The sequence below is a fragment of the Orbicella franksi genome, chromosome 2 (genome assembly GCF_964199315.1).
Source record: "Orbicella franksi chromosome 2, jaOrbFran1.1, whole genome shotgun sequence".
Taxonomy (NCBI): domain Eukaryota; kingdom Metazoa; phylum Cnidaria; class Anthozoa; order Scleractinia; family Merulinidae; genus Orbicella; species Orbicella franksi.
Genome location: NC_138146.1, coordinates 8,649,104 through 8,672,011, shown reverse-complemented (window position 1 = coordinate 8,672,011; position 22,908 = coordinate 8,649,104). Strand labels below are relative to the sequence as shown.

The following is a 22,908-nucleotide window of genomic DNA, read 5'->3' as shown; positions in this document are numbered from 1 at the left end:
ATCGCCTAATATATCACTCAAGAGACAAGTACAATCAACAAAGGCCAAGATACATATCTCTGTGAGAAATTGCAAGACGCAAGGGATAAACAAAGGAAACGAAATTAATACATATCCTCTTTAGAGATAGGCGTGAAAATTGTTACTGCTCGTCTCATTCATTGACAAATGCGAATTGGCTTATCACAGTTTGCAGGTGGTTGACTTGTTTTTGAAAATCACCATTTGGTGGATAACGTTCGTGTTTAAAGTTTTTAACAGGGTTTTTACAGAAAATTTAGATTAAGAATTTGGCGTGAAAAAAATATTTAGGTGAAAATTGGCCCCTAGTTGTTCCAGTTTTTAACCTTTCACTCAACCATAGTTTTTAGGTGGAAATAGTTATGAAGCCTGGCAAACATCAAAGGAGCAAACAAAGATGCCAAGATTTATGTTGGAGGGTCCATGACTGTGCACAGTCTTTTGTTTTGCACTCATGTTTTTGTTCATCCTTTGTAGTCGAAGATGACCAAAGACATCTAGTTTGTTAATAAATTTCTACGGTGTGTCCGGAGGTGGCTCATGAGACCAATGCGGGCAAGGAAGTCTCTCCTACAGGTAGGGCAGAAGTGGGTAGGGGCTGTGCTGTTAGTGCTGGCGGCTTTTTCCTTGCGTACAGCTCGCTTCTCCTCGGCTTGACAGGACCTGCGTTCCTCTGCTGCGTGGGCTCCTTTGGTGATGAGTTGGCGCCAGGAGGGTCTGTCGGAGGCAAGAGATGCCCAGGACTCAGTGCTGATGTTGAAGTCTTTTAGGGAGACTTTTAGACTGTCCTTGTAGCACTTTCGCTGCCCTCCAAGTGTGCACTTGCCAGAGCAAAGTTCCCTGTAGAAGAGCTGCTTTGGAATGCGGTCATCTGGCATGCAGGAGACGTGGCCTGCCCATCTAGCTGGGCCTTGCAAATGACGGTGATGGCACTGGGAAGGTCTGCCTGCTTCAGGACTTCTACGTCCAAGACTTTGTCCTGCCAGCAAATGTGGAGAATGTTTCGGAGGCACCGCAGATGAAAGTGGTTGATCAGCTTCTCATGCCGTCTGTACGCAGTCCAGGTTTCCCAGCCGTAGACTGAAGAGGTAAGGACTACAGCATGGTAGACTTTGAGCTTGGTATTGAGGCTGATTCCCCTTCTCTCCCAGACTTTCTCCCACAGTCTCCCGAACGCGCTGTTTGCCTTGGAGATTCTGTTGTTGATCTCAGCGTCAATGTTCGCATTGCGAGAGAGTGTGTTGCCCAGGTATGTGAAAGTCTCTACTGCCTGTAGTATCTGACCATTCATCGTTATCTGCGGCTCGTGGTACTGCTTATTCGGGGCTGGCTGGTACATTACTTCTGTCTTCTTGGTGCTGATGGTGAGGCCGAAGTTGTTGCAGGCTGTAGAAAAACTGTCCATCTCCGCTTGCATTTCTTGCTCATTGCTGGCGTTGAGGGCACAGTTGTCAGCAAAGAGAAAGTCTCTAAGAATAGTTTCCTTCACCTTAGTAACAGCCTGCAGCCTCCTGGGGTTGAACAGTTTCCCATCGGACCGGTACCTGATGTTGATGCCAAGATCACAGTCCCTGAAGGTGTCAGACAGCATTGCCGAGAAAATCAAGCTGAACAACGCCGGGGCCAGGACACAACCCTGTTTGACTCCGTTGGTCACTGGGAAGGCTTCGGATGGTTCACCGTTGTTGACGACTCTGGCCATCATGCCGTCATGGAATTGGCGGACGATTGTGATGAAAGTGCTCGGGCAGCCAAATTTCTCCATGATCTTCCAGAGGCCTTCCCGGCTGACTGTATTGAAGGCCTTGGTCAGGTCAACAAAGGTCGTGTAGAGGTTGCGATGCTGTTCCATGCACTTCTCCTGGAGCTGACGAGCAGCAAAGATCATCAAAGATCATGTCATGTCATACTCTATGCATGAATTACGTATACTAACCAAAACCTTTCCATTGGTTAGTTCCTCAGTACAGAGTACACAACTGTTGTGTTTTGTGCACAGTCAAGGCCAAAAAAGCGAACAAAAGTCTACAACAAAGAAATTTGTCGGGTTTCATAATCATTTCCCTCTATTGACTATGACTCAACCCAATATTCATTTTATTGGTACCTCTCATAGGCTCACCAAAGTACTCCAGGTGTGGTTTTGACTCCTTTCAACATGGCCTTAGCTCTGTCCATTGCACAGATCCATAGATTTGAGGAAACAGTAAGTTAGAGTTGTCAACTTGATATACACTGTATATATCTCGTTATTTTCCTCTTCACTTCTTGTCATTTTACTTAAAAAATAACTGACTGTAATTCAACCATCAGATATTTGACTTTTTAAAGTCAGCAGTGCTAAGGAGTTTTAAGGATGAAGACAGAAGGAAACAATCCAAATGGGTTAGAGGTAATTATTTTGTAATGATTCTACTGGTTAAGGCAAGTCACCAGGGGATGGTTAAATTAAAGTAACAGGAAGATATAAACAATACAGGGGGTTGTAATTAGCAATTTTGAATTCTTAAGGTGTAAACTTTGCTCTGTAGTTTTTTTTTGATTATTTAATTGACATTTTGGCAGGTATTTTGTTGAGTTTAAAACGTTTCTTACCTCTAATGGTTTTTTTCCTTGTCACATTGTCTTTTTGACTACCTAAGTCAGATCTACTCAGGCTTGTATTTTTAATCACTGAAAAGGTTTAATTTTGTATTTCAGAAAATATTCCAGCATGTTCCTCTGTTCAGGAACAAGTTCTGGAAACAGTTCAGAACAGGTACAAGGTAGATTCATTTAACTATCTACAATCATGGACAAAAGTCTTGGGGTAAATGTGCACTTTTGGCACTTTTGTGCACATGCCAGATACAAATACAACTTCATCTGCCTAACCTCCCACCCCCCACCCCCCCCCCCACCCCACATACAATGTTGAAAACTAGATCCTGCAATTTCACCTGATTTTCAACATTGTATTGGGTGAAGAAGGGGAACAGCAACACATTTTTAAAGTGCCTATGAAGTAAAAAATAATTGCTGCTGATTTGAAAGGCTTTTCAAAGTAAAGAAGAATGGCGTTTTCCTTATTGGAATATCTTTTTTCATTTTAGAGATATTCACGTTTTTTATTATGTGATGACGTCATAGGTGGTTCCAATAAAACAGTTCAACACTCAATCAAGAATATCTCTAGAAATATTAAAGCAGTGTTCTTGAAACTTGGCACCAGAAATGTATATCACAAAAGAAACAAAATGACACCCGTCGTGCCGTCGCCATGACAACAGTTATGCCGCTGATCCTGTTTCAATTAAAACTAACTTTACCAGATTTTATCTTAAACAAGGATCATCCACTCCCAACAATCTAATGGGGAGAGTTAAGACAACATGGGAATCATATGTGTTCCGAGCAAGACCCTCTGTCTGTTTTCAAAGGGTCGCAAATTGGCATATTTGGTTTTTCACAGAAAGAGACTGGAGCCAAAAGTGTTGCCATGGCAACAACACAGAAGGTGTCATTCTCTTTCTTTTGTGATGCACATTTGTGGTGCCAAGTTTGAAGAACACTGGTCCAATATTCCTAGAGATATTCTTGATTCAGTGTTCTACTGTTCAAGTGGAACCACTTATCACGTCATCAATTTCCTCATTTGCATAATACAAAAACGTAAATATCTCTAGAACGAAAAAAGATATTCTAAAAAGGGAAATGCCATTCTTCTTTACTTTGAAAAGCCTTTCAAATAAGCAGCAATTATTTTTTACTTCATAGGCACTTTAAAAGTATAGCAGTGCTTTTTTCAGACTTCAGTTGTAAAACACATATAATTCGTTACTTTACATAAGTGTCCCAAGGACTTTTGTCCATGATTGTCTGATTTTCACGTCTCATGGAAAAATGCACAATTAGGATGTTTTTTAGCCCTAAGTGCATTTAGAACCTGAGAATGTGAACATCTGAGATTAGAAATGCATTTCTAACAGCTTTGACATGGCTTTTCCATATTTTTCAGTGGTTTTGGACACAGTAGGAAAGGTGTTGATCTTAAATAATATAGAAACTTTTGTATGTGATGGCAGTGATAACGGCATCACTTGATTTAGAGATCTAACAAATTCTTTACATTGTACTGTATGGTTTTCCAGATACCTCAAGTATGTAAAGGACAAATTTAGTCAGTCAATCTCAGTGATCGATCACCTTAACAGTTATTACAGTGCGTTTAAGGAAACTGAGGCGCTATACTCTTCAGTTAGTGACGTCAGTGTTCATTGGTCATTGCACAGTCCTTAGTGGCAAAGAAAGACAGTGTTTCGTCAATATTTTCAAAGTACATGTATCAACTAAGAAAACCAACGAAAATACTTTTCAACACGAGATTTATAGTACTACTTCGAAATTATTCCACAGAAGTCACGTCACAGTAGGCTGGCAGTAAAATTAATGCAACAATACTCACTTGATTCAGTGTGGAAGAGTTGACTTAAAAACAATTCTTAACAATGGAAAGTGAGTACCGTGCTTGCAGAACTCAAAATTAAGTTTTTCCCAGCCATAAAGGTGTAGAAAGATTGATTGCCAAACACATTTCACTTTAACATGTCTTAAATGTGAGCTTTTGAAAAGTAGGTGGATTTTAAGGTTTTAAAGTGAGTACTGTTGCTGAGTACTGTTGAGTTATGCAAATAAGAAGTGACCAACTCATTGTCCACAACACTAAAAAATGTCACACAACATTGTTTCATAAACAAATAAAGGGAAATGATTTCCAGCACCTGGAAACAACTTTCTAATATTCGGTACCCTTTGGACAAAATTATTGTTTACGATGCCTGCTCACTGCATGTATCTATTCATGCTACAGATGATTTCAAAATTTAACCTTCCTGCATGCCTTCCCAGGGTGAAAATCTTCTCTTTTCCTTAAAAAAAATAAAAGACTTTTGCTCGCTGTTCGACAGCAGTTATTGTCATTCAGTGTTAACCATGTTTGTCCTTTCAACTACTGCACGCGCAAGTATGAGGTACTGCAGAACAAATCCCGATTTACACCATGCATTTGTGTTGGGAAAAATTGAAAAAAAGAAAAAAGTGTTAGTACATTTACATGTAAACCACAAAATAGCTCAAAAACACTCATTGTATCACAATCTATTCACAGAGTGGAGAAAAAAACACATTTAGACCGTGAAAAACCACTGAAGAGTGACATTCTATTTCTCAACTGAAATTCAGACAACCATGGACAAAAGTCTTGGCACAAATTTGCATTTTTGGCGCTTTTGCCCACATGCCAGACACAAATAAAACTTCACCTGCTTAACCTCGGCCCCCACCCCACATACAATGTTGTAGACTAGAACCAGCAATTTTACCTGATTTAAACATTGTATTGGGTGGGGAAGGGGAACAGCAACAGTTTTTAAAAGTATAGCAGCACTTTTTCAAACTTCAGTTGTAAAACACAGATAATTTGTTACATTATGTAGGTGTCCCAAAGACTTTTGTCCATGATTGTAGACAATGTATAATATTATATTGTATTGTGTATAATGCCATTGATTTAGAGGATTTTTTCTGTAATGATGGTACAGGGTGTGTATTACATATATACTGGTATGGGGTAAAATCCTTGCTTACTTTATGTTGTCGCTTTGGTTACATTTACTTACATTTTCATGTCCTCTCTTTAATATTTCTTCAAAGCACAGTACTGCTCAGTGATTTATCCAAACTTCTTAATTTTTTGATAATGAATTTATGCAGTCAATTAACAGGAATGAAAAATTCATTTTAATAAAATTTGCAGAAAAATATACCACAAAATTGTAAGGAAAATTGTGATGCCAGCTTTGAAATAGGGCTTTGTCATACTACTATGTAACTGGCGAAGTTTGTAATCTGTTGCCTCTTCATTGTAGCTTGTTTGGTTGGGATCATGTGACCCAGGGACTAGTGCAGCTGGGCTTTACTCTAATGGATGCATTTGGTCCCAAGATTTTTGGTACGTTTTATAGTTTAAATAAGAATAAATTATTCATTATTAAGGATGAAAGTATTCTTGTATGTGCATTAAGATTGATGTGTATCTATCGTGTGTGCACAAATCCATAAGGAGCTAAAAGAGTCTATTGACTTGCTTGTTGCTGTTAAGATTATTTTTTTGTGTGTTCGTTAGTGACACCTGCCTGCTTGGTGGATGCTAAACTGAATAAAATTTTCACCAAAGTGTCAGTATTCACAAGAAAGAGCATGCTAGCACGAGTACATCTCATTTTGTTTTCATGTCACTGATTTTAAAAACATAGCGTCAGATCCCTCAGGGTGTTCCTTTAGAGATAACACTGGACCCATTGAACACAAAAAGATGGTGTCATCCCTGGAAATCCATGATGAGATGACAAGAAATTGGATCTAGGTGACATGCTCCTGACCATGTTTCTGCTTTTCTGTGTTGGGTTAAATCCATCAAACAGTTCAGTCTTGGATGAACATTGCCACCACCTTGTGTTGTGAACTATTTCACCACCTTTATTTTTTGTTTCTTTTTTGGAAAGAGAAACCTTTCTGGAGTATTATTTGACTTCTTTCATCTTCATTTAGATTCCACTTCCTCACCAAACCTTACTCCAACACAGTATGCATACAAGCTTGGATCTTCAATTCTGCTAGATACTTTTAAGGTATATCTGCATTTAAAATGTTTTGAAGGTAAATGGTTTTGGTCCTTCTGTTCAGGTGGTGCCTTTAAGTAATGTGGAGGTGTGGGAAAAGATAAGACCAATTCCCACAATTCCTAATTAGCCACAAAAAGTCATACCCTTCTTGTTTACAATACAACTCATTTTGATAATTGCATATATAGTTTTATTAATGTGCAGTTTTTATTTTAGGCTCATGAGATGGTAAGATGTGAAATTCTTCAGCAAATCCTCAACAGAGTAATCACCAAGGCAACAACGCCTGTCCACCATTATATCGGTAAGTCAGGAACAATCCAAGATTATGGAAATAGTACTGTCTGATGATCTCTATTATTAGTGATAGTTATCCCTACTACTGTCAGTAACTACTTTGGAGGAACAGCTGAATACTTGGTGTCTGACCAAAACCTAGATCCGGATGCCAAGATATTAAGCTCTTGCCATTGTCATCTGCTGTTCTTACAGTCTCTCTTTGCCCAAGTGTATTTGGCCCCTGACATACTTAAGGATCCCATCCAGAAAGTCATTTTAGCATCAACTAAATTTACCATGAATAGTAAGCACTATGAATTTAAGAGTTATTTGGAACTTCTATTTCAGGTTTTTCTTTAGTTTTATGTAACTGTATGAAATTAATACACAATGTTGGAATAAAGACATGAATGAACCTTCTTTTTGTATCTTTCCTACAACACATGGCTAAAAAAAAGAGCAAAAACAGACTAGAGTGCTCAATGATAGACTTCTTAAACCATACCTCATTATACAAATTAGGGAAGAGACTATCATAAACTTTTGTTTTTTGCCTGTGAGAACCTCAATATTGCCCAGATTTTTTATTTCAAATCTTGATACATGTAGAAGAAGGTCAAAGGTTAATCACAGTATTTATTTCAAAACGATATCGGGCATACCAAGATTTGTTTTAAGCTAGCCCATAAAGTTATGCAATTTTTGCCGTTTCCATAGGGGCTTGATTAGGCAATTCTTTGACAGTTGATGGAACCCTTCAAAATGCTTGAAAGAATTAAAACTTCCTACTGTTAGATAGAAGAAAGAGAAAGCTCCTATGCTAAGTTTATCCTGTGTAAATTGTTTCAAAGCAAATGCCGAGAACTTTTTCATTTTCCTGATATTTTTGTACATTTAATGAGGCAAAACGCTGTATTTTTGTTTCTTGCAAATAATTTGAAGAAATTATTTCTTGAAGACTTTATATTCTTAGAAAACCAGAATGATATTTTCAATAGTAGTTCCCTAGAAGCATTTTTAGGCAAATTTTCAGGGTTTTTGATTTTGCAAACCTGGTCAGCAATCCTCCATATTTTCAGTGAGTGACTCTTAATGTTTGGTTTTCAGATCTCTTGGCCAGTACTGTTTCTTCAGCACCACATGTGTTGTTGGAGTCATTGCCAAGGGTAGGGAGAACAGTCCTGTCACTGTTTTGTTGTAAAAACTTGTAGCAAGTTACAGAGAATTTACTTGAGAAGCAATTGTTGTTTCAGTGTTCTCTGAGAGCACCTGCAACCAGCAAACTAGGATTCTCTTACTTAATTACACTCAGTTCTTTTTAACCTGCGAATACAGCTGCCTCTCATTCGCTCCTTTACAGGCTAGGTTCTTTGGAGATATACAAATTTCTAAAAATGATTGAATAATAATAATAATAATGATGATAATGACAGTGACAGTGACAGTGATAGTGATAGTGATAATGATAATAATAATAATAATAATAATAATAAACAAGTGAATATTAACGTTAAAAGCCGACGTTTCGGCGTCATCGTGACGCCATTCTCAAGGCAAAGTGAACAAATAATGCGATATTGATGATTTGATTTCTATAGTCTCTACAAATTAACATAATAATAAAGGATCACAAATTCTTTAAGTGAATACCTTTGCGTGAATCAAATCTGTTTACACGTTTAGGGATGGTTTAAGTTTTCTTATAAAAAGCATCTCCTTAATTAGGCAATCAAATTTGTTAGTACATTTGGCAAGCACGTGAAATTGTTCTGAAACACAAGGTGGTACGTTCGAAGTATGTTCGCTAAAGTAATGTTTACAAATTGACAACGATTTTTGGCTGGATGAAAAATTGAAACCACTCTCATGCAATCAGTACACGGCTACAGACACCTTTGTACAAAGCCTTGAGATAAACAGAGGTGATATCCTAGTATCCTATGATGTCACCTCTTTATTTACCAATGTACCACTGGATGAAACTATCCAGATTTTAGCTGACAAAGCTTTCAGTGATGACTGGTTCAACAACACCCATGAACTGAACCTATCAAGAGACCAGCTAATTGAACTACTCAACGCAGCCACTAAGAATCAACTATTTCAGTACAATGGAAATCTCTATGAGCAAACAGATGGGGTTGCAATGGGATCCCCTCTTGGTCCTCTGCTCGCCAATGTTTTCATGTGCTCCATTGAAGACAAACTTAATCAAGATGGCAAATTGCCCTCCTATTATCGACGATATGTTGATGACACCTTTACCATCATGCCTGACATAGCATCAGCCGAAGTTTTTCTTGACACCTTAAACCATTGCCACCCATCAGCAAAGTTTACTATGCAGGTGGAATGGAATGCCTCGCTTCCTTTCATTGGTGTTCAAGTACTAAACTTAGCCCCCAGAATCAAGACCAAAGTCCATGTAAAACCAACCAACACGGGCCTTTTACTCCACTACCAGAGCCATGTGGACATTCGGTACAAGGGCAGTCTAATAACCACCATGTTAGATCGTGCTTAGCGCATGTCGTCCGACTGGTCGTACTTCTCACAAGAATGCGATCGACTTGAGACGGTTTTCTTAAAGCTTAAGTACCCGAAGCACTTATTCAATCTGGCTGTCAAGCAATTCGTAGATTCCAAAGTAGCAGACCATCAGCACATTCCATCAACCGACACGACTACACCCCCCATCCGAATCATCATACCATTTTAAGATCAGGTCTCTGCTAATGTAGTGAAAAAACGTCTCACAGACCTTAGCTCAAAAATCAAGACCACCATTCAGCCCGTGTTTGTCAGCAGAAAACTCAACCAAGACCTTAAAGTTCGAGAAGTCAAGCCAGCCACTGTTAGCCAACAATGTGTAGTTTATAAATTTCAATGTAACCTGTGTGATGCAGGATATGTTGGTTACATTCGCAGCCACCTCCACGAACGCGTTGATGGACACAAACAAAAATCGTCGTCAATTTGTAAACATTACTTTAGCGAACATAATTTGAACGTACCACCTTGTCTTTCAGAACAATTTCACGTGCTTGCCAAATGTACTAACAAATTTGATTGCCTAATTAAGGAGATGCTTTTTATAAGAAAACTTAAACCATCCCTAAACGTGCAAACAGATTCGATTCACGCAAAGGTATTCACTTGAAGAATTTGTGATCCTTTGTTATTATGTTAATTTGTAGAGACTATAGAAATCAAATCATCGATATCGCATTATTTGTTCACTTTGTCTTGAGAATGGTGTCACGATGACGCCGAAACATCAGCTTTTAACGTTAATAGTTGCTTGTTTATGCTTTAAGAAATCGTTATTGATCAAGACAATAATAATAATAATAATATTAATAAGTTCTAATTCATTACTTAAAAGTAACATGACTGTCTTTCATATATATCAATTGCTTGTTTGCATTCTGTGGCCACTGTTCACATAAGTTAGTGGTAAACTTTTTAAGAAAAAGACCAAATCAAACATTGGAAGCTATTAGTACATATTGAATGAATATCTGTAACTCTGTATGTGAAGTATAACTATTCTCATCAGTACACTGTATCATCCAGCTATTTTTCACTAAATCTGTATGTATAATTTATATAGTCTTTTTTGTGTGTGTGCTCTTGCATGTCTTTTTCTTATTAATTTTTCTCTTCTTATTTGACCAAATTAATAATCACTTTAAATCCCTAAGGATGGCTGCCCAATCTTATTAACCCATTAACAACTGCATTGCTAAAATGGAGGTTGGGTGCCTGAGGCATCCAGGAGCTTCCACTATTGGCAGCCAGCTCCCAGATGGAGACTGCTCCCATGGCTAGCAAATCCTGGCAACCCAGCCATGAGCCCCTACACAGTAAGAGGAACTGCTTAGGTGATGAGCTGCCACTACAAAAACGCAAGAAAACACCTGTACGTACTCCACGCTACGATCCACGAAGACATGGAATTCCAACACATGTGCATATGTGTCGACACCGCTGACTACCAGGGGAACACAAGCACTCTTTTTGTTAACTCCATTAAATTGCATTTAACTGCATTTAAGGTTATTTCGGGCAGCCATGTACTCTTTTTATTTTAACTCAGTTTTGTTCATCTAACTCTAATTTCTCTGTTGATTACAAATAAAGTTGTTGTTGTTGTTGTTGTGTATACTTACAAAAATGGTTTATTGTACATACATAATGGCTTTTTCAACACCCTTCATTCAAGGAGCTGACCTCCTCCAAAATGAAAACTTTGTAGTTCGGCTGGTAGGGCATAGAACAAGTACTGTAATGTTCATGACTTAACTTTAATGTGTAGTGCTTGTTTTGCTTTCCAGATTAAAGAGGCTCTAGACTATCTGTCCTTCTTACCACCAAAGTCAGCAGAGGGTTTTCTCAAGGCCATCCAGGTATGAGCTCATGCTAATTCATAAATACATCATTTTTGTGCTTTTTTTTGTTTTGAAAATTTAAAGCAAATGTCTTCCACTTATTTAACAGCCGCTGTTGAAGATCAGCTTATCCTTAAGAGATTCTCTCATTCTTGTGTTAAGAAAAGCCATGTTCTCAAGGTAAAAATGAACATGTCTAACATCTAGTATATAAATACATGTAAGAATGAACTAATAGCCTTATATATCATTTTTGTTAAGTCAGAAATTTGGTTTCAGTGTGAAGAGAGTCGGTTCAAAACTCACAGTAGACTACAAATTTACAAGAGAGTTAGATTTTAAAAACATCTTTGCAAGCTTTCTTTATATAAAATTATATATTACAAATGACGACTTTCTCAAGACTGGCAGGTGCTCGTGGAAATGTCATAGTTGGTATCCTAGAAGTTTTCTTTTGTAAGAGATCCTCAACTCTGTGTTGTTCGTGCACAATGTAGAGTTACTTGATGTCCTTACCTGTCCACCTATTAGTGCTTGAACTTCCTAAGCTTGTTTTATTTTTGCAGGCAAGTTGATTCGCGTAAGATCGCAGTGACAGGATTTCTCCTTATTCTCAAACATTTCAAGGTACAGATAAAGTAGTCTGAAAAAAAAAAAATGAAGACTGTAGTTAAAAAAATATTGTATGCTAACAACATTAAATTACATACATGTATGAAGTGATGTATTTTTTTTAGCTTCATTTGATTTGTCAATAAAACAACTGGAAACTTTAATGTTCCCCAAAATAAAAATTCAGTCAGGAACTTGTCCACAACATTATGCCATCAGCCCACCTGACTTGATACTGTATGACTGACCATGCAATTTTTAAAAGCACACTAGTTTTTGCATATTTTGAAATTTTGTGGTTTAAAATTTATACAAGATTTCAAAGTTTGAGTTTAGTTGTGGAGATAATTTGGCAATTTTATCGGGCCTAAAACTTTCATTGTTGTGGACAAGATGCAGGGCCATTTTTTTAAAGAAAATGCACCATTTTGCAGTGCTTAATTGATGACTAGATTTTATTTAACGAGAGAACTTGAAAGTTTGCAGTCATTTAATAACATTGGTGGATAGAACGAAACAAAATAAGTTTTTGCTTCATGTGCACTTTTTATCACATTGATTCCTAAAGTAAACAAAAACTCTGGAGAGAAAGTAAAACTCCTCACTGCAAAACAACAAATTTTCAATACATCAAGGCACTAAGATTTAGTCAAAGATCTTTTTTTGGGGGCTTAGTGCAAGGATCAGATAGTGTGCCATATTTTCTTTATGGTTAGTTACATGTACATGTAAATGTACTGGATGTTTGTTTTGCTGAAAATTTGCATAATGTACATCATTCAGATTTTAGGAGGAAGTATGCCATCGAGTCAGTCTGGTAGTCAGCTGAGCCAGACATTATCACATTCTAGTCAGATTCAAGTGGATGTCCATGTCAGAGGTGGTGGTGTCGGGAATGAAGCACTATGCTTAGAGATATTAGGTGAATTGAACATGCCATAAACTCCTGTGGCACTGTACATGTTCTCTCCAGAAAACAATTGCTTGTTTTACTCTTGTTGTGATAGATGGTCTGAGCACAGACAAATAAAATGAACATGTGTACCTACAGTACAGTGCACCTATTTTATTTAACTTGTAAACAAGCTGTATTTCAAAATTTAGTGTAGTAGGACAGTGAGTATAAGTCAGCAACTGGCTATGATGACTGGCACTTGCAGCAAAGATGACGGCCAACTCAAAAGTTAAAATCAATTTTCAAGTCATGGTACATAGTACATGCACTGAGTATTATCAGTAGCAGAAACAGTAATCATTTTTTACTTATTCTCTGACGATGTTGAAATGCCAAAAGTGAAGTAGTGAATTAAGAGGGCACTTGGTACATGTTTCTTTTGACAGCAGGTAGAATGATGTAACTTGGTGATAAGGCAAGTTTCTTTCTGCTTTATTATTGATTATTGTGTTACATTATTTTGAGGTTGTTCTATTTTTGCAGTATTGTTTTTTAAAAATCACTTTCTACCTTAAATTTTAGTATTCGGAAAAGGGCATTTGAAGTTGTATTAATCTTAAATGTGGTATTTCTTTAATTTGCTTAAGGTATGTATGTAAATCTGTAAGTTTGTTTATTATTAGTCCTGAGCATCTTTCTGTCTTTATCTCAAGGAAACCTTCGCAGGTGTCTTACTCAGCAAGCAGATGTAAGAGTGCAGCTTTACGAGGTGAGGTTCTCTTACAGTATACGTATGACTTGTGGCTCCCTTGGGTCTAATTGTTATTTTAATACAACATAACTAATAAAACTTGTACCTTAGCTTACATTGTTATCATTGTTTTAGGGTTTGTTCTATGTGCTGTGTAGGAACCCTCAGTTACAACAACCAATCTTGGACATGTTTAATAATCAGGTAAATCATAACTTGTTGCTACATGTCCTGTTGTTGCTCAGTTCTTTTAATACTGTTTTTGCCATCACAAACTCATGATCATGCTAAAAAATAAGTAAATGATTTTTTTTGTACACTGAGTTAGTGGCTTGTCTCTAAACTAGCTGAATTTAATGAATAGCAATTCTTGAATAGCAAAGTACATTGATGTCTTTTCTGATAGCAAATGGTAGCTAAGAGTGATTGTAGTGAGTGATGCCTAAAAAAAGGGAAGACTGGTAAAAAGCTGGGTACGTTTGACATCTTAATTAAATCCTTTTACACTGCCACAGTTTCAGAAATATTTTGAGTCAGATGAAAGTGTCAATCCTCCAGTGAAAGTGGAACCATGTTTGTCAGCTGCAGGGGACCAGGTCTACCTAACTGAGCCACTGGTGAGAAATATTATTTTCTCTTTTATTCATTGAAAGAGAATTTGATTTGTTACTTTTGTTGTTAAAGTAAGCTGTCCTCCTACATTATAGGCACATTTGCTGTGCTACCTACTTCACTCAATGGAAAAATGTATTGAAAATCACAATCAAGATGAAAATGAAGAAAATGGTAAGTGAATTATTAAAACGAGACTAAGCAAGCACAAAGGCTAAGTATGTCACTATGATAACTAAGCACAACACGTTAGGATCCATAATGTTTTTGAATGTATCTATCAGGTCAGTATTTTGGGAAACATACTTGCCGCGGCCAGGTTTTGTTTACCCTTTGATCGCCATTGTATAATAAAGTATGTTATAGCAGAATGTTGGCTGGAAGTCTTGCCCCTCTTTCTCATCACTGGTGATGGCAGAACTTCACAATACTGTTTAATCTTGTCAGTAATCTCATGTACAGGAAGATGTCTTGTGAGTTTTTATGCATTTGGGCATAGCTGCAGTGCATCACAGAACATTTCCAGTCTAGTGGCACAAACTTTTGAGTTTGCAAAAATGTGACATCACTAACACACTGTACAAGTGTGGGATACTTAGTGGAGAGTCAAATCTTACTACATGCATGTGACTAGTGCTTCAAATGAAGTTCAGAACATTAGGAAGAGTGTTGCTTGTCATAATTCAGTTGTCCAGAAGTGCAAGTTGCTTTGTCATTATAGTTGGTCACCCCAAACATTCTTTGCAGTTGTCTCAGACAACCTTTGTTCACTTTATTTGTAAAGTATTGTTAACATGTGTGGCTTCATAGCTCAGTTGGTAGAGCATCGCACCGGTATCGCGGAGGTCACGGGTTCGAATCCTGTTGAAGCCCTGATTTTTTCAGGCTTCTTTCCAATTGCTTAAATTGGAAAATTAACTGCGATGATCATTCTTCACTCTCACCTACAAGCGCAGTTCATATATGAATTATTTCATATAAACTTCACATCATTTCACTCCTCACGGGAAGATATGAACTCAATTAATTGACCTCGCTCCCAATGTGTGGCTTCATAGCTCAGTTGGTAGAGCATCGCACCAGTATCACGGAGGTCACAGGTTCGAATCCCGTTGAAGCCCTTAATTTTTTCAGGCTTCTTCTTTCCAATTGCTTAAATTGGAAAATTAACTGCGATGATCATTCTTCACTCTCAGGAGAGCTTAGTATTACTGTCCATCAATATGTCTTAGCCACAGAGATGCTATTTCTTTATTGTGTAAGTGCATTACAAACATGCCAAGGAACTTGATATCCTAAACAATGGACGCTATTAGCTACATTGACTTGGTATCTTTATCAACAATTACAGCTCATGTCAATTATTCCTGTCCATTACCATTCTATACGCATCCAACGGTACTAGTTTTTACCATCTGTTGCATATCTGGTCTCAACAAAGAGGGGGGCGTTGGGGTATATTAGAAACCGCAAAACTGAAGAAAAAATCATCCAAAACCACAAAACTGCAAAAAATTTGCCCAAAACCGAAAACCGCGTACAAAACCGTCAAAAACTGATACAATGGTGATGAGTGGGGCATACAGAGGAAACTACACTAACACTAATTTTGTCAAAGTATTTGTGAATGTCATGGACTTGTCTGAAGCCTTTGTATAATATCTTTAAGCTTCTGGAGGCTTCTCTCTTCCCTTTTCACTTTACATCTAAACAAGTTTTTCGTTCAAAAATTCTCCCTGCCTTTCCCCTCCTTGTAAACTCAACACAATCCACAATTGCTTCTTCCGTTGCTGGCACGGGAGGCACGTTGGAAACTGACCAAATGATCGCCCTGGTCTGCTAGGTCAAAGTCTTGGGAGTTATTCGAGACGCGTAATCCTCCTACTGTGACATTTAGTTTGTCACACATTCCTCTCAATAACTTTAGCGTTTCGCGGCTATTCGAGATCAATTACCACTCAAATCGAAGAGAAACCGGAACCCAAATAGGACAAAATAGGAAAAACAAAAAACCACATCGGATACCAAAACCGAGAAACTGCTAGTATTTTTTACAAAAACTGAAAACCAGATGCTAAAAAACGAAAAAATCTGCAAACCGCAATGAACACCAAAACCGAAAAACCGAAGTCTTTTGAAACAAAAACCGGAAAACTGATCTAAAAAAATAGCCAAAACTGCAAAACCGAAAATCCCAATGCCCCCTTCAACAAACAGTACTCAGGAACATGTTATGCTACACCAGTCTTTGTACTAGTAGCACGCTAGGCATACCACCTATTTTCCTTTGCTAGTGTACAGTATTTCCTTCCCCTCCTCTACCCTCCCTATTAATAAACTCAGACTACTGGCCTGGGTGTACACCTTCCACTTAGCTATCGTCTGCATCAGGATGGGTGGGTCCTCTATGGTACCCCACCTTATTTTTAGCTACCTAAAAGTAGCTAGGTCGGGGGGGCCTCCTTCTCAGGGTAAGTTCGCTACCACCCTAATTCATTCACTGAGTGTGTCCACTAACCGCCCAGGGGTTTCTGCCCTCATTCATTATCTCTGGGTGTGTCCGCCAATCGCCCAAGTTTCTGTTTTGGGGTTTGTGCCCACTAGCTGCCCCAGTTTGTGGTTGTACTTTGGGGTTTGAGTCCGCTAACCACCCCACTTAGTTTGCAGGGTATGTTTGCTAATCACCCAATTACTTGTCCAGGGTGTATCACTACCACCCACTCTCGTTGCTATCCCAGGGAGCACCCAGTGTCCACAGTCCCATTTACTGCCAGATTTGTCTTGTTTTTATTCATGCAATTAAAGAGCAAATTGTTGTTATTGACTGCTAATTTGAATTGCTTATATAAACAGCAGTAGAACATTAAAAAAATAACATTGCCTTTTCATAACTATATTTACTACTAACAGTATTTTGGTGTTTTGGGATTTCAGAGTCTGTGGAGCACATTCTGAATGAACTTGAGGATCTATTCCAATCACTTGTGCAAAGGATGAACAAATCTGAAATGGAGGACTTTGAGCTGGTAAACTGTTTTACATACATCTTAAGATAGCAGCCCCACTAAAACTCAACTGCAAGCAGTACTTTGTTTGTTGATTAAACCATTAACTGAGAGTACAAATTTTAAAAAATATATATCTGGTACCACTTTTTATCCCTCCTGGATTTTTTCTGTTTTTCAGTGGTAGGCAAGGTAGGAGAGGACTGCATGCAGGCTGTAGTCAATGGCTATGTTCCTTAAAACAGTTTAACCTCAACTCTAAAACCAATTCAATAAAAATTGCACAAGCAGTATAGGTTGATTTATTTAATGCAGCATGTCTGGCTTGAGGCATTGATTATGAGCCACCAAAGAAATAGAAGGCAAATAAAGTGTTGTTTGTTTTGCCTATCACATCGGTATATAACCATGTCAAATATGTAATTTGAATAATTATTTAATGATATGATTAGCTTGTTTTTTTCTAATGCTGAATATAATTATGTATTTAGCATAGTGTATAGTTGAGGTAATTTGAGCGTTCACTGTTTCAGGATAAGTCTGCAGATTTTTCTCTGGCCTGTAGTGTTGGTATCAAGAATAATATTCTGGCTCTCCTTGTTCTAGGAGTTTATGAGGTGTGTACTCAATTCACAGCTTTAAAAGTATTCTGTGTTTCTTATTGGTCAGGAAGTGATTACATGTATTATGCCATGCTAATATTTGATAGTTTTCTTGTAGTATGTATGGGATGGTGTTAATTCTGGGAATATGGGAGTAAAGAGGTGGGATTTCATCAGGAGGTTGAAAAAGAAAATGCTGGTAGTAAAATTTCCAAACTGGCCAGAAATTTACAACATTTACAGAACTTACAACAGTAAAATATTTTAGGGGTTTCATTAACTGTTTTGAATTTTACCAAGTCATTACTACCATCTTGTTCTACAGAAAAATGGATCAAAATAATGTTTCTATTTCCTGTAGAATATAACTTAATAAATTATTACTGGTATGTGTTTTAAGGCATTGCCAGCAAATTAATATTTTCCTTCAGTGAGAGTTTGTTCTGAATAGGTAACTATGTATTTGGAAAGAAGTCTATCAATGTTAGAGAAGACGACTTTTAATCAATAACTTTTTTATTAACAGTCACTTTTTAATTGCTACTACTTACAATGACACATTTTTTTTTTTTGTAGTTTTCTGTCAAGAATGTTTTGACTGCTTTTGCTGTTCATTTAAACACAGGATATACATTAAACAAGAATTTGTGTTATCTCAAAACTGTAAAATAAACATATAAATATTACCTAATTGAAAAGATATTTCTTGCGTAGGTTTTGTTGGAGTACAGCTTTTCAGAAGGAGAATTAAGGTTAGAAAGAATTCCTTTTGATTTCTGTTTTCGGTGAAATCAGTTTTTATCTGTGCGTTCTTGGTAAGAGCTTCAAATATTAAAATGTTTCACTTCTTCTAAATAGCTACTTATGCTTTGTTTTGCTTTGCTGTTCCTCAAACTCACTTGCAATAGGAAAATAACACTAAATAAATGTATTTTTTTGATCTTCTTATTTTTTGTTTGTTTGCTTCTAGTGCTGAATCAGTTGAAGAGATTCTGCAATTATTTGGAAATTATCACCAACTCTCAGAGATATTGAAGGAAAAGGCAAACACAACTGGTATGATTCTACTCCATTTTCACAAACGGAATACTTCTTTTTTGTACCACAGTAAAAATATGTTTATCCTTCAGCGGTGCATTACATGTACATGCATAACTCATGACAGTTTTTGAGTGTCAAAGGAATTATAATTGGTTTTTTTCCATTGTAGGGAAGAAAGGGCGCTCTACAGCTGGGAAACAAGGAGCTAAGAGCATGCTGTCACTTGAATGTTCTGCATCATTGTTAAGAGCATTGTTCAGGTAATGTTTTTGCTTAAATGTTTCTTTAGGTTATGTATGTAAAATTGGCATGGTGGAATGTATCAATCACTCATAGTGATAAAGAAAATCTGTAAAAGCAGGAATGTGTTGAAAGTATACGCAATGTTTCTGGTGAAACTTTGTTTTTCATAGGACACAAAAAATCATACATTTCAGTGCTATGGCCTTAAATGATTGTACCTCATTTGCTGGGTAGTACCAAGATACTAAAATGACATTTTGTCAAATAATAGTTTATGATGGTCAAAGTGGAACAAGGTTCACATTAAATTGCTAAGTTAAAGCAACACTCCCTTTGTTATGTGCTATGTCAATTCCTTTTTAGTGACACAGCTCCAAGTCACCAGCAAAGTTTAACTGCATTGAGAGGTTCAAGAGATTTAGTCAAGTATGCTTTAAATACAGCTCTTCAAAAACTCAAGGAGGTATAAGGGCACTAATTTTCTGTACTATTTTCATTGTTAGTAATACTTGAATATATTTTACACCTTACATGATCCAAATTGTTTATTACTTTAGACAAACAAAGCCTAGAATATAATTGAGAGCTATTGGGTAAGCCAAACATTGAGCCTGTAGTTGAAAATAATTCCACAGATTTTGGATTATGTGGGAAAGTCGGTCAGTGCAATCTGAGATATATGAGTCATACATGTATCTAAAGGGCCCATGTTTGATTGTATTTTAAGGGAATAGTTCTTCTTACACTTATTCTTAAGAACTCACAAGTGCATATATGACTCTATACTCTAGCTTTATGGGGTGAATATGAACTTGAACTGACCGATCATAGTGTGCACAATTCCTTGAACATTTTGTGACACAATAATAGCCAGTGAAGCGTTAATAATTCTTTTATTCCTGATTTGAATAAGTATTGGTTTCCTAGATCCATGACAATGCAATTTGTTCAGGACCTGGTGGCTCTACTAAAGAGAATGTTTACAAACATTGTTGTACTATTGGAAGGTAATTGATGTTTTTGATCTTTATAGTCGTGTCAAGGGTGCTGCCGTAAACCCTGCTATTACTGAGGGTGATTGACATTTCATGTCACTTTTCCTTGCAACACTGATATAAATATCCGTGCCATTGATGACATGTACCTCTGCGTGCTCAGTTTGGCACTGTGTAAAGCAAGTTTCTATACACATTCTCTTAAATTTGCAACTCTCATACAGCAGGAGTCTCACCCTTATGAATGCCACTTACCTTAATTTCGGCATGTTGAACTTTCATCATGCTGTGATTGGAGTTCAGCATTTGATGTTGCATTGATTTATTTGTAGAGTGCTGTGGAAGCATTTGAGTGGGGAGAGTTGTTTACAGGAAGAGCAAGACAAGAAAGAAAAGGTACCACAAACAGAAAAAGCTTAGGAGAATAAATGTGAAGCATTTCCCCCTATTTTTAAGGACGTTAGCGTTGTTGAGATTTTCTGTTTCAAATTAATTTTTGTACCTTACATGTACATATCATAATGAGCAGACAAAATATTGTTTTCTTTGCCTAGTCAATCTCTATTCTCCTATATTAAATGCCTTGGAAAATTGCCTGCACTAACAGCAGAACTTCTAACCTCTTTTTAGTTGACCTAATCTTCTTGTGAGTGAAGAGAATTTACGTTCAGACAATAAAAGCACTACAAGTGATTTTCCTTGCTGTCTTGTGTAAGAGAATTTAGAAAACCTTTTCTCTGTGCTTGCATCGAGTTGCTCTAACAAACGTTTGGGAGAACTCTAACACTCTCCTTCAGCAAATGATCCTACAGAATTTCTATTTCTCCCAAACTTTCACTTGTGTTTCTACAGTTCAGTAAAAACATAAACCAGGGCAATCTTTGGAAAAATGCTATTAACTGTTGGAAGGGGGAGGGGGCTTGGCATGTTAGTAGAGTGATCATAAGAGTGCTAGGTTTGCTAACTTTTGGTGTGCTTTGTAACCTTGTTGGGAGCTTTGAAACTTCTTACATGTCTCTACATGTAAATCAGAGTAATTCCCCGGAGTTAAATGCAGTGATATCCCATTGAACCTGACAAACTTCTTTCATGCATTTGTGACCTTCACAACGGTCAATTATTGCAAAAAATGGACAACACTTTCTGTCTTCATGGCCTTGAAGTTTGAAGAGAAAATGTGTGGGACCTATATAAGAACACAATATAACACGAGCAGTAGTAAATCAAGTTATGAGCCAACAGTTATCCAATCCTCTATCCATATGCAACATACAATTTTCACTGAGTGTCTTAACTTTTAGCTTTAAACTTGAGCATTCCAGCGATTTGACATGTTAAGTGACATTGGCACAAACAAAGGCAGAAACTGCATGTGCACATAATGCATTTAATCACTATGGAACAACAATAACCATTCGTGCGATTTTAAAATCTTTTAAGTTGGGCCCAAACCCATCTTGAACTTCTGAATTGATGAAGCTAATGGTAATAATAATTATTACCAATTATAACAATTATTGTTATTCAGGGTAAGAAAGTCAACAGTTTGTGTTTAGAGGGATTTTGCTTGGTAGTTAACATCATGTGCTGCCGGTTTGCCCAGAAGTTGCCTCACTTCATGAATGTCATAGGTGAGTAGGAAAGCTGTTAATGCCTTCATCCTACTGTAGTGTTCACTGCTTTGTTTTGTGGGTGTCAATCACTTACATCTTTAAGCACTTCTGAGGTTAGGTTTCTCTTTGACTATCTCTGTTTATATTTTCTAGACTCAGGTCAGGATGGCGACGGAGGTGCAACAAATGATGCAAGTAACCAAGAAGCTGTTTATTCACAAATAAAAAAATTCCAGGTTGGTACCATAAGGATATGAAATATAATGCTGTGGGAATTATATTTCTTGTCTTTTATATGAGCGATTAAAATATCTCTATAGTTTAAAAATGTTTAACTCATAAGAGTTGCCGTATGGTGTGTTGTGAACTTAATTCAACAACATTTGGTCAATTTGTTTCCAATTTTCTGTTACCAAACTGTTGTGGAAAAATTTACTCATCAAGAGCATACATGCATACTGCTAAATGTAAAGTAGGTTATTTGATGATTTGCCATGCACATGTGCATGTAGTAGTTGAGTTATATGTCAAGCACAATAAATCATGCTTTACCACTTAACCAAACATCAAGAAGAGGGTTTAAAATATGATGAGCAGCAGAGTGTTTTTTATGGGCTTTGAGGTGTTAGTTATGTATGATCTCGAATGTTTGATAAATCTTCTCCATCAAAACTAACACTAAGGAGACTGAGAACAGAGAAATAAATCGTTAAAATCTATGCTAAGCAAATATGACCACCATGGTTATTATTTCCTTTGTTTGAATTTCAGAATTTATTAATTGTTTGAGAACCCACTTTCTTGAACTCTTAAGAGGAACAAAAAATAGTTCAAGACAGCAGGCATTGATGTAGCTTGAAGTAAATGACTGCAAAGGATATCCTAGGGATAGAGATTTGCATTGAGGTTCACTCGTAGAGTAAAGTATCTGGTAGAGACGCTTTTATTTTATCTATTCAATGTAATTTTTGAACTTTTGTTTTAGCGCTTAATTGTGAGCATCATATCCTCACCTGATGAGGACAGTTACATGAGCACAAAAGACAGTCAGTCACTTGTAAATGTTATCTTGCTGTTGGCACATCATTTGGAGCCAGATGGACCACAGGTACATGTAGCAGCTTAGAAAATAATTAATAATGTGCCTCTCATTCTTATGGTTTGTTGTGTTTCATGTTGAAAGACA

At 37.1% G+C, this 22,908-nt stretch overlaps 1 protein-coding gene and 1 pseudogene across 3 annotated transcripts in view; both read left to right on the top strand.

Moving 5' to 3' along the window:
* The window catches only part of LOC145479885 (Fanconi anemia group I protein-like), a 72,270-nt gene that overhangs the window by 30,181 nt on the left and 19,181 nt on the right, over nucleotides 1-22,908 (top strand). For 2 of the 3 annotated variants that reach the window (XM_081458358.1, XM_081458357.1), the window contains exons 13-38: nucleotides 2,138-2,227; nucleotides 2,335-2,413; nucleotides 2,722-2,779; nucleotides 5,928-6,010; nucleotides 6,610-6,689; nucleotides 6,900-6,987; nucleotides 8,070-8,128; nucleotides 11,300-11,371; nucleotides 11,463-11,533; nucleotides 11,920-11,980; nucleotides 12,749-12,887; nucleotides 13,574-13,629; nucleotides 13,747-13,815; nucleotides 14,127-14,228; nucleotides 14,319-14,397; nucleotides 17,158-17,249; nucleotides 17,762-17,845; nucleotides 18,545-18,582; nucleotides 18,801-18,886; nucleotides 19,041-19,131; nucleotides 19,478-19,577; nucleotides 20,042-20,121; nucleotides 20,442-20,505; nucleotides 21,638-21,740; nucleotides 21,876-21,958; nucleotides 22,708-22,830. In XM_081458358.1, coding sequence (XP_081314484.1) covers nucleotides 2,138-2,227; nucleotides 2,335-2,413; nucleotides 2,722-2,779; nucleotides 5,928-6,010; nucleotides 6,610-6,689; nucleotides 6,900-6,987; nucleotides 8,070-8,128; nucleotides 11,300-11,371; nucleotides 11,463-11,533; nucleotides 11,920-11,980; nucleotides 12,749-12,887; nucleotides 13,574-13,629; nucleotides 13,747-13,815; nucleotides 14,127-14,228; nucleotides 14,319-14,397; nucleotides 17,158-17,249; nucleotides 17,762-17,845; nucleotides 18,545-18,582; nucleotides 18,801-18,886; nucleotides 19,041-19,131; nucleotides 19,478-19,577; nucleotides 20,042-20,121; nucleotides 20,442-20,505; nucleotides 21,638-21,740; nucleotides 21,876-21,958; nucleotides 22,708-22,830 — 2,130 coding nt within the window. The remainder of the gene's footprint in view (nucleotides 1-2,137; nucleotides 2,228-2,334; nucleotides 2,414-2,721; nucleotides 2,780-5,927; nucleotides 6,011-6,609; nucleotides 6,690-6,899; nucleotides 6,988-8,069; nucleotides 8,129-11,299; nucleotides 11,372-11,462; nucleotides 11,534-11,919; nucleotides 11,981-12,748; nucleotides 12,888-13,573; nucleotides 13,630-13,746; nucleotides 13,816-14,126; nucleotides 14,229-14,318; nucleotides 14,398-17,157; nucleotides 17,250-17,761; nucleotides 17,846-18,544; nucleotides 18,583-18,800; nucleotides 18,887-19,040; nucleotides 19,132-19,477; nucleotides 19,578-20,041; nucleotides 20,122-20,441; nucleotides 20,506-21,637; nucleotides 21,741-21,875; nucleotides 21,959-22,707; nucleotides 22,831-22,908) is intronic. The other variant, XM_081458359.1, reaches the window with a different exon arrangement.
* Nucleotides 8,548-11,269, top strand: LOC145479916 (uncharacterized; annotated as a pseudogene).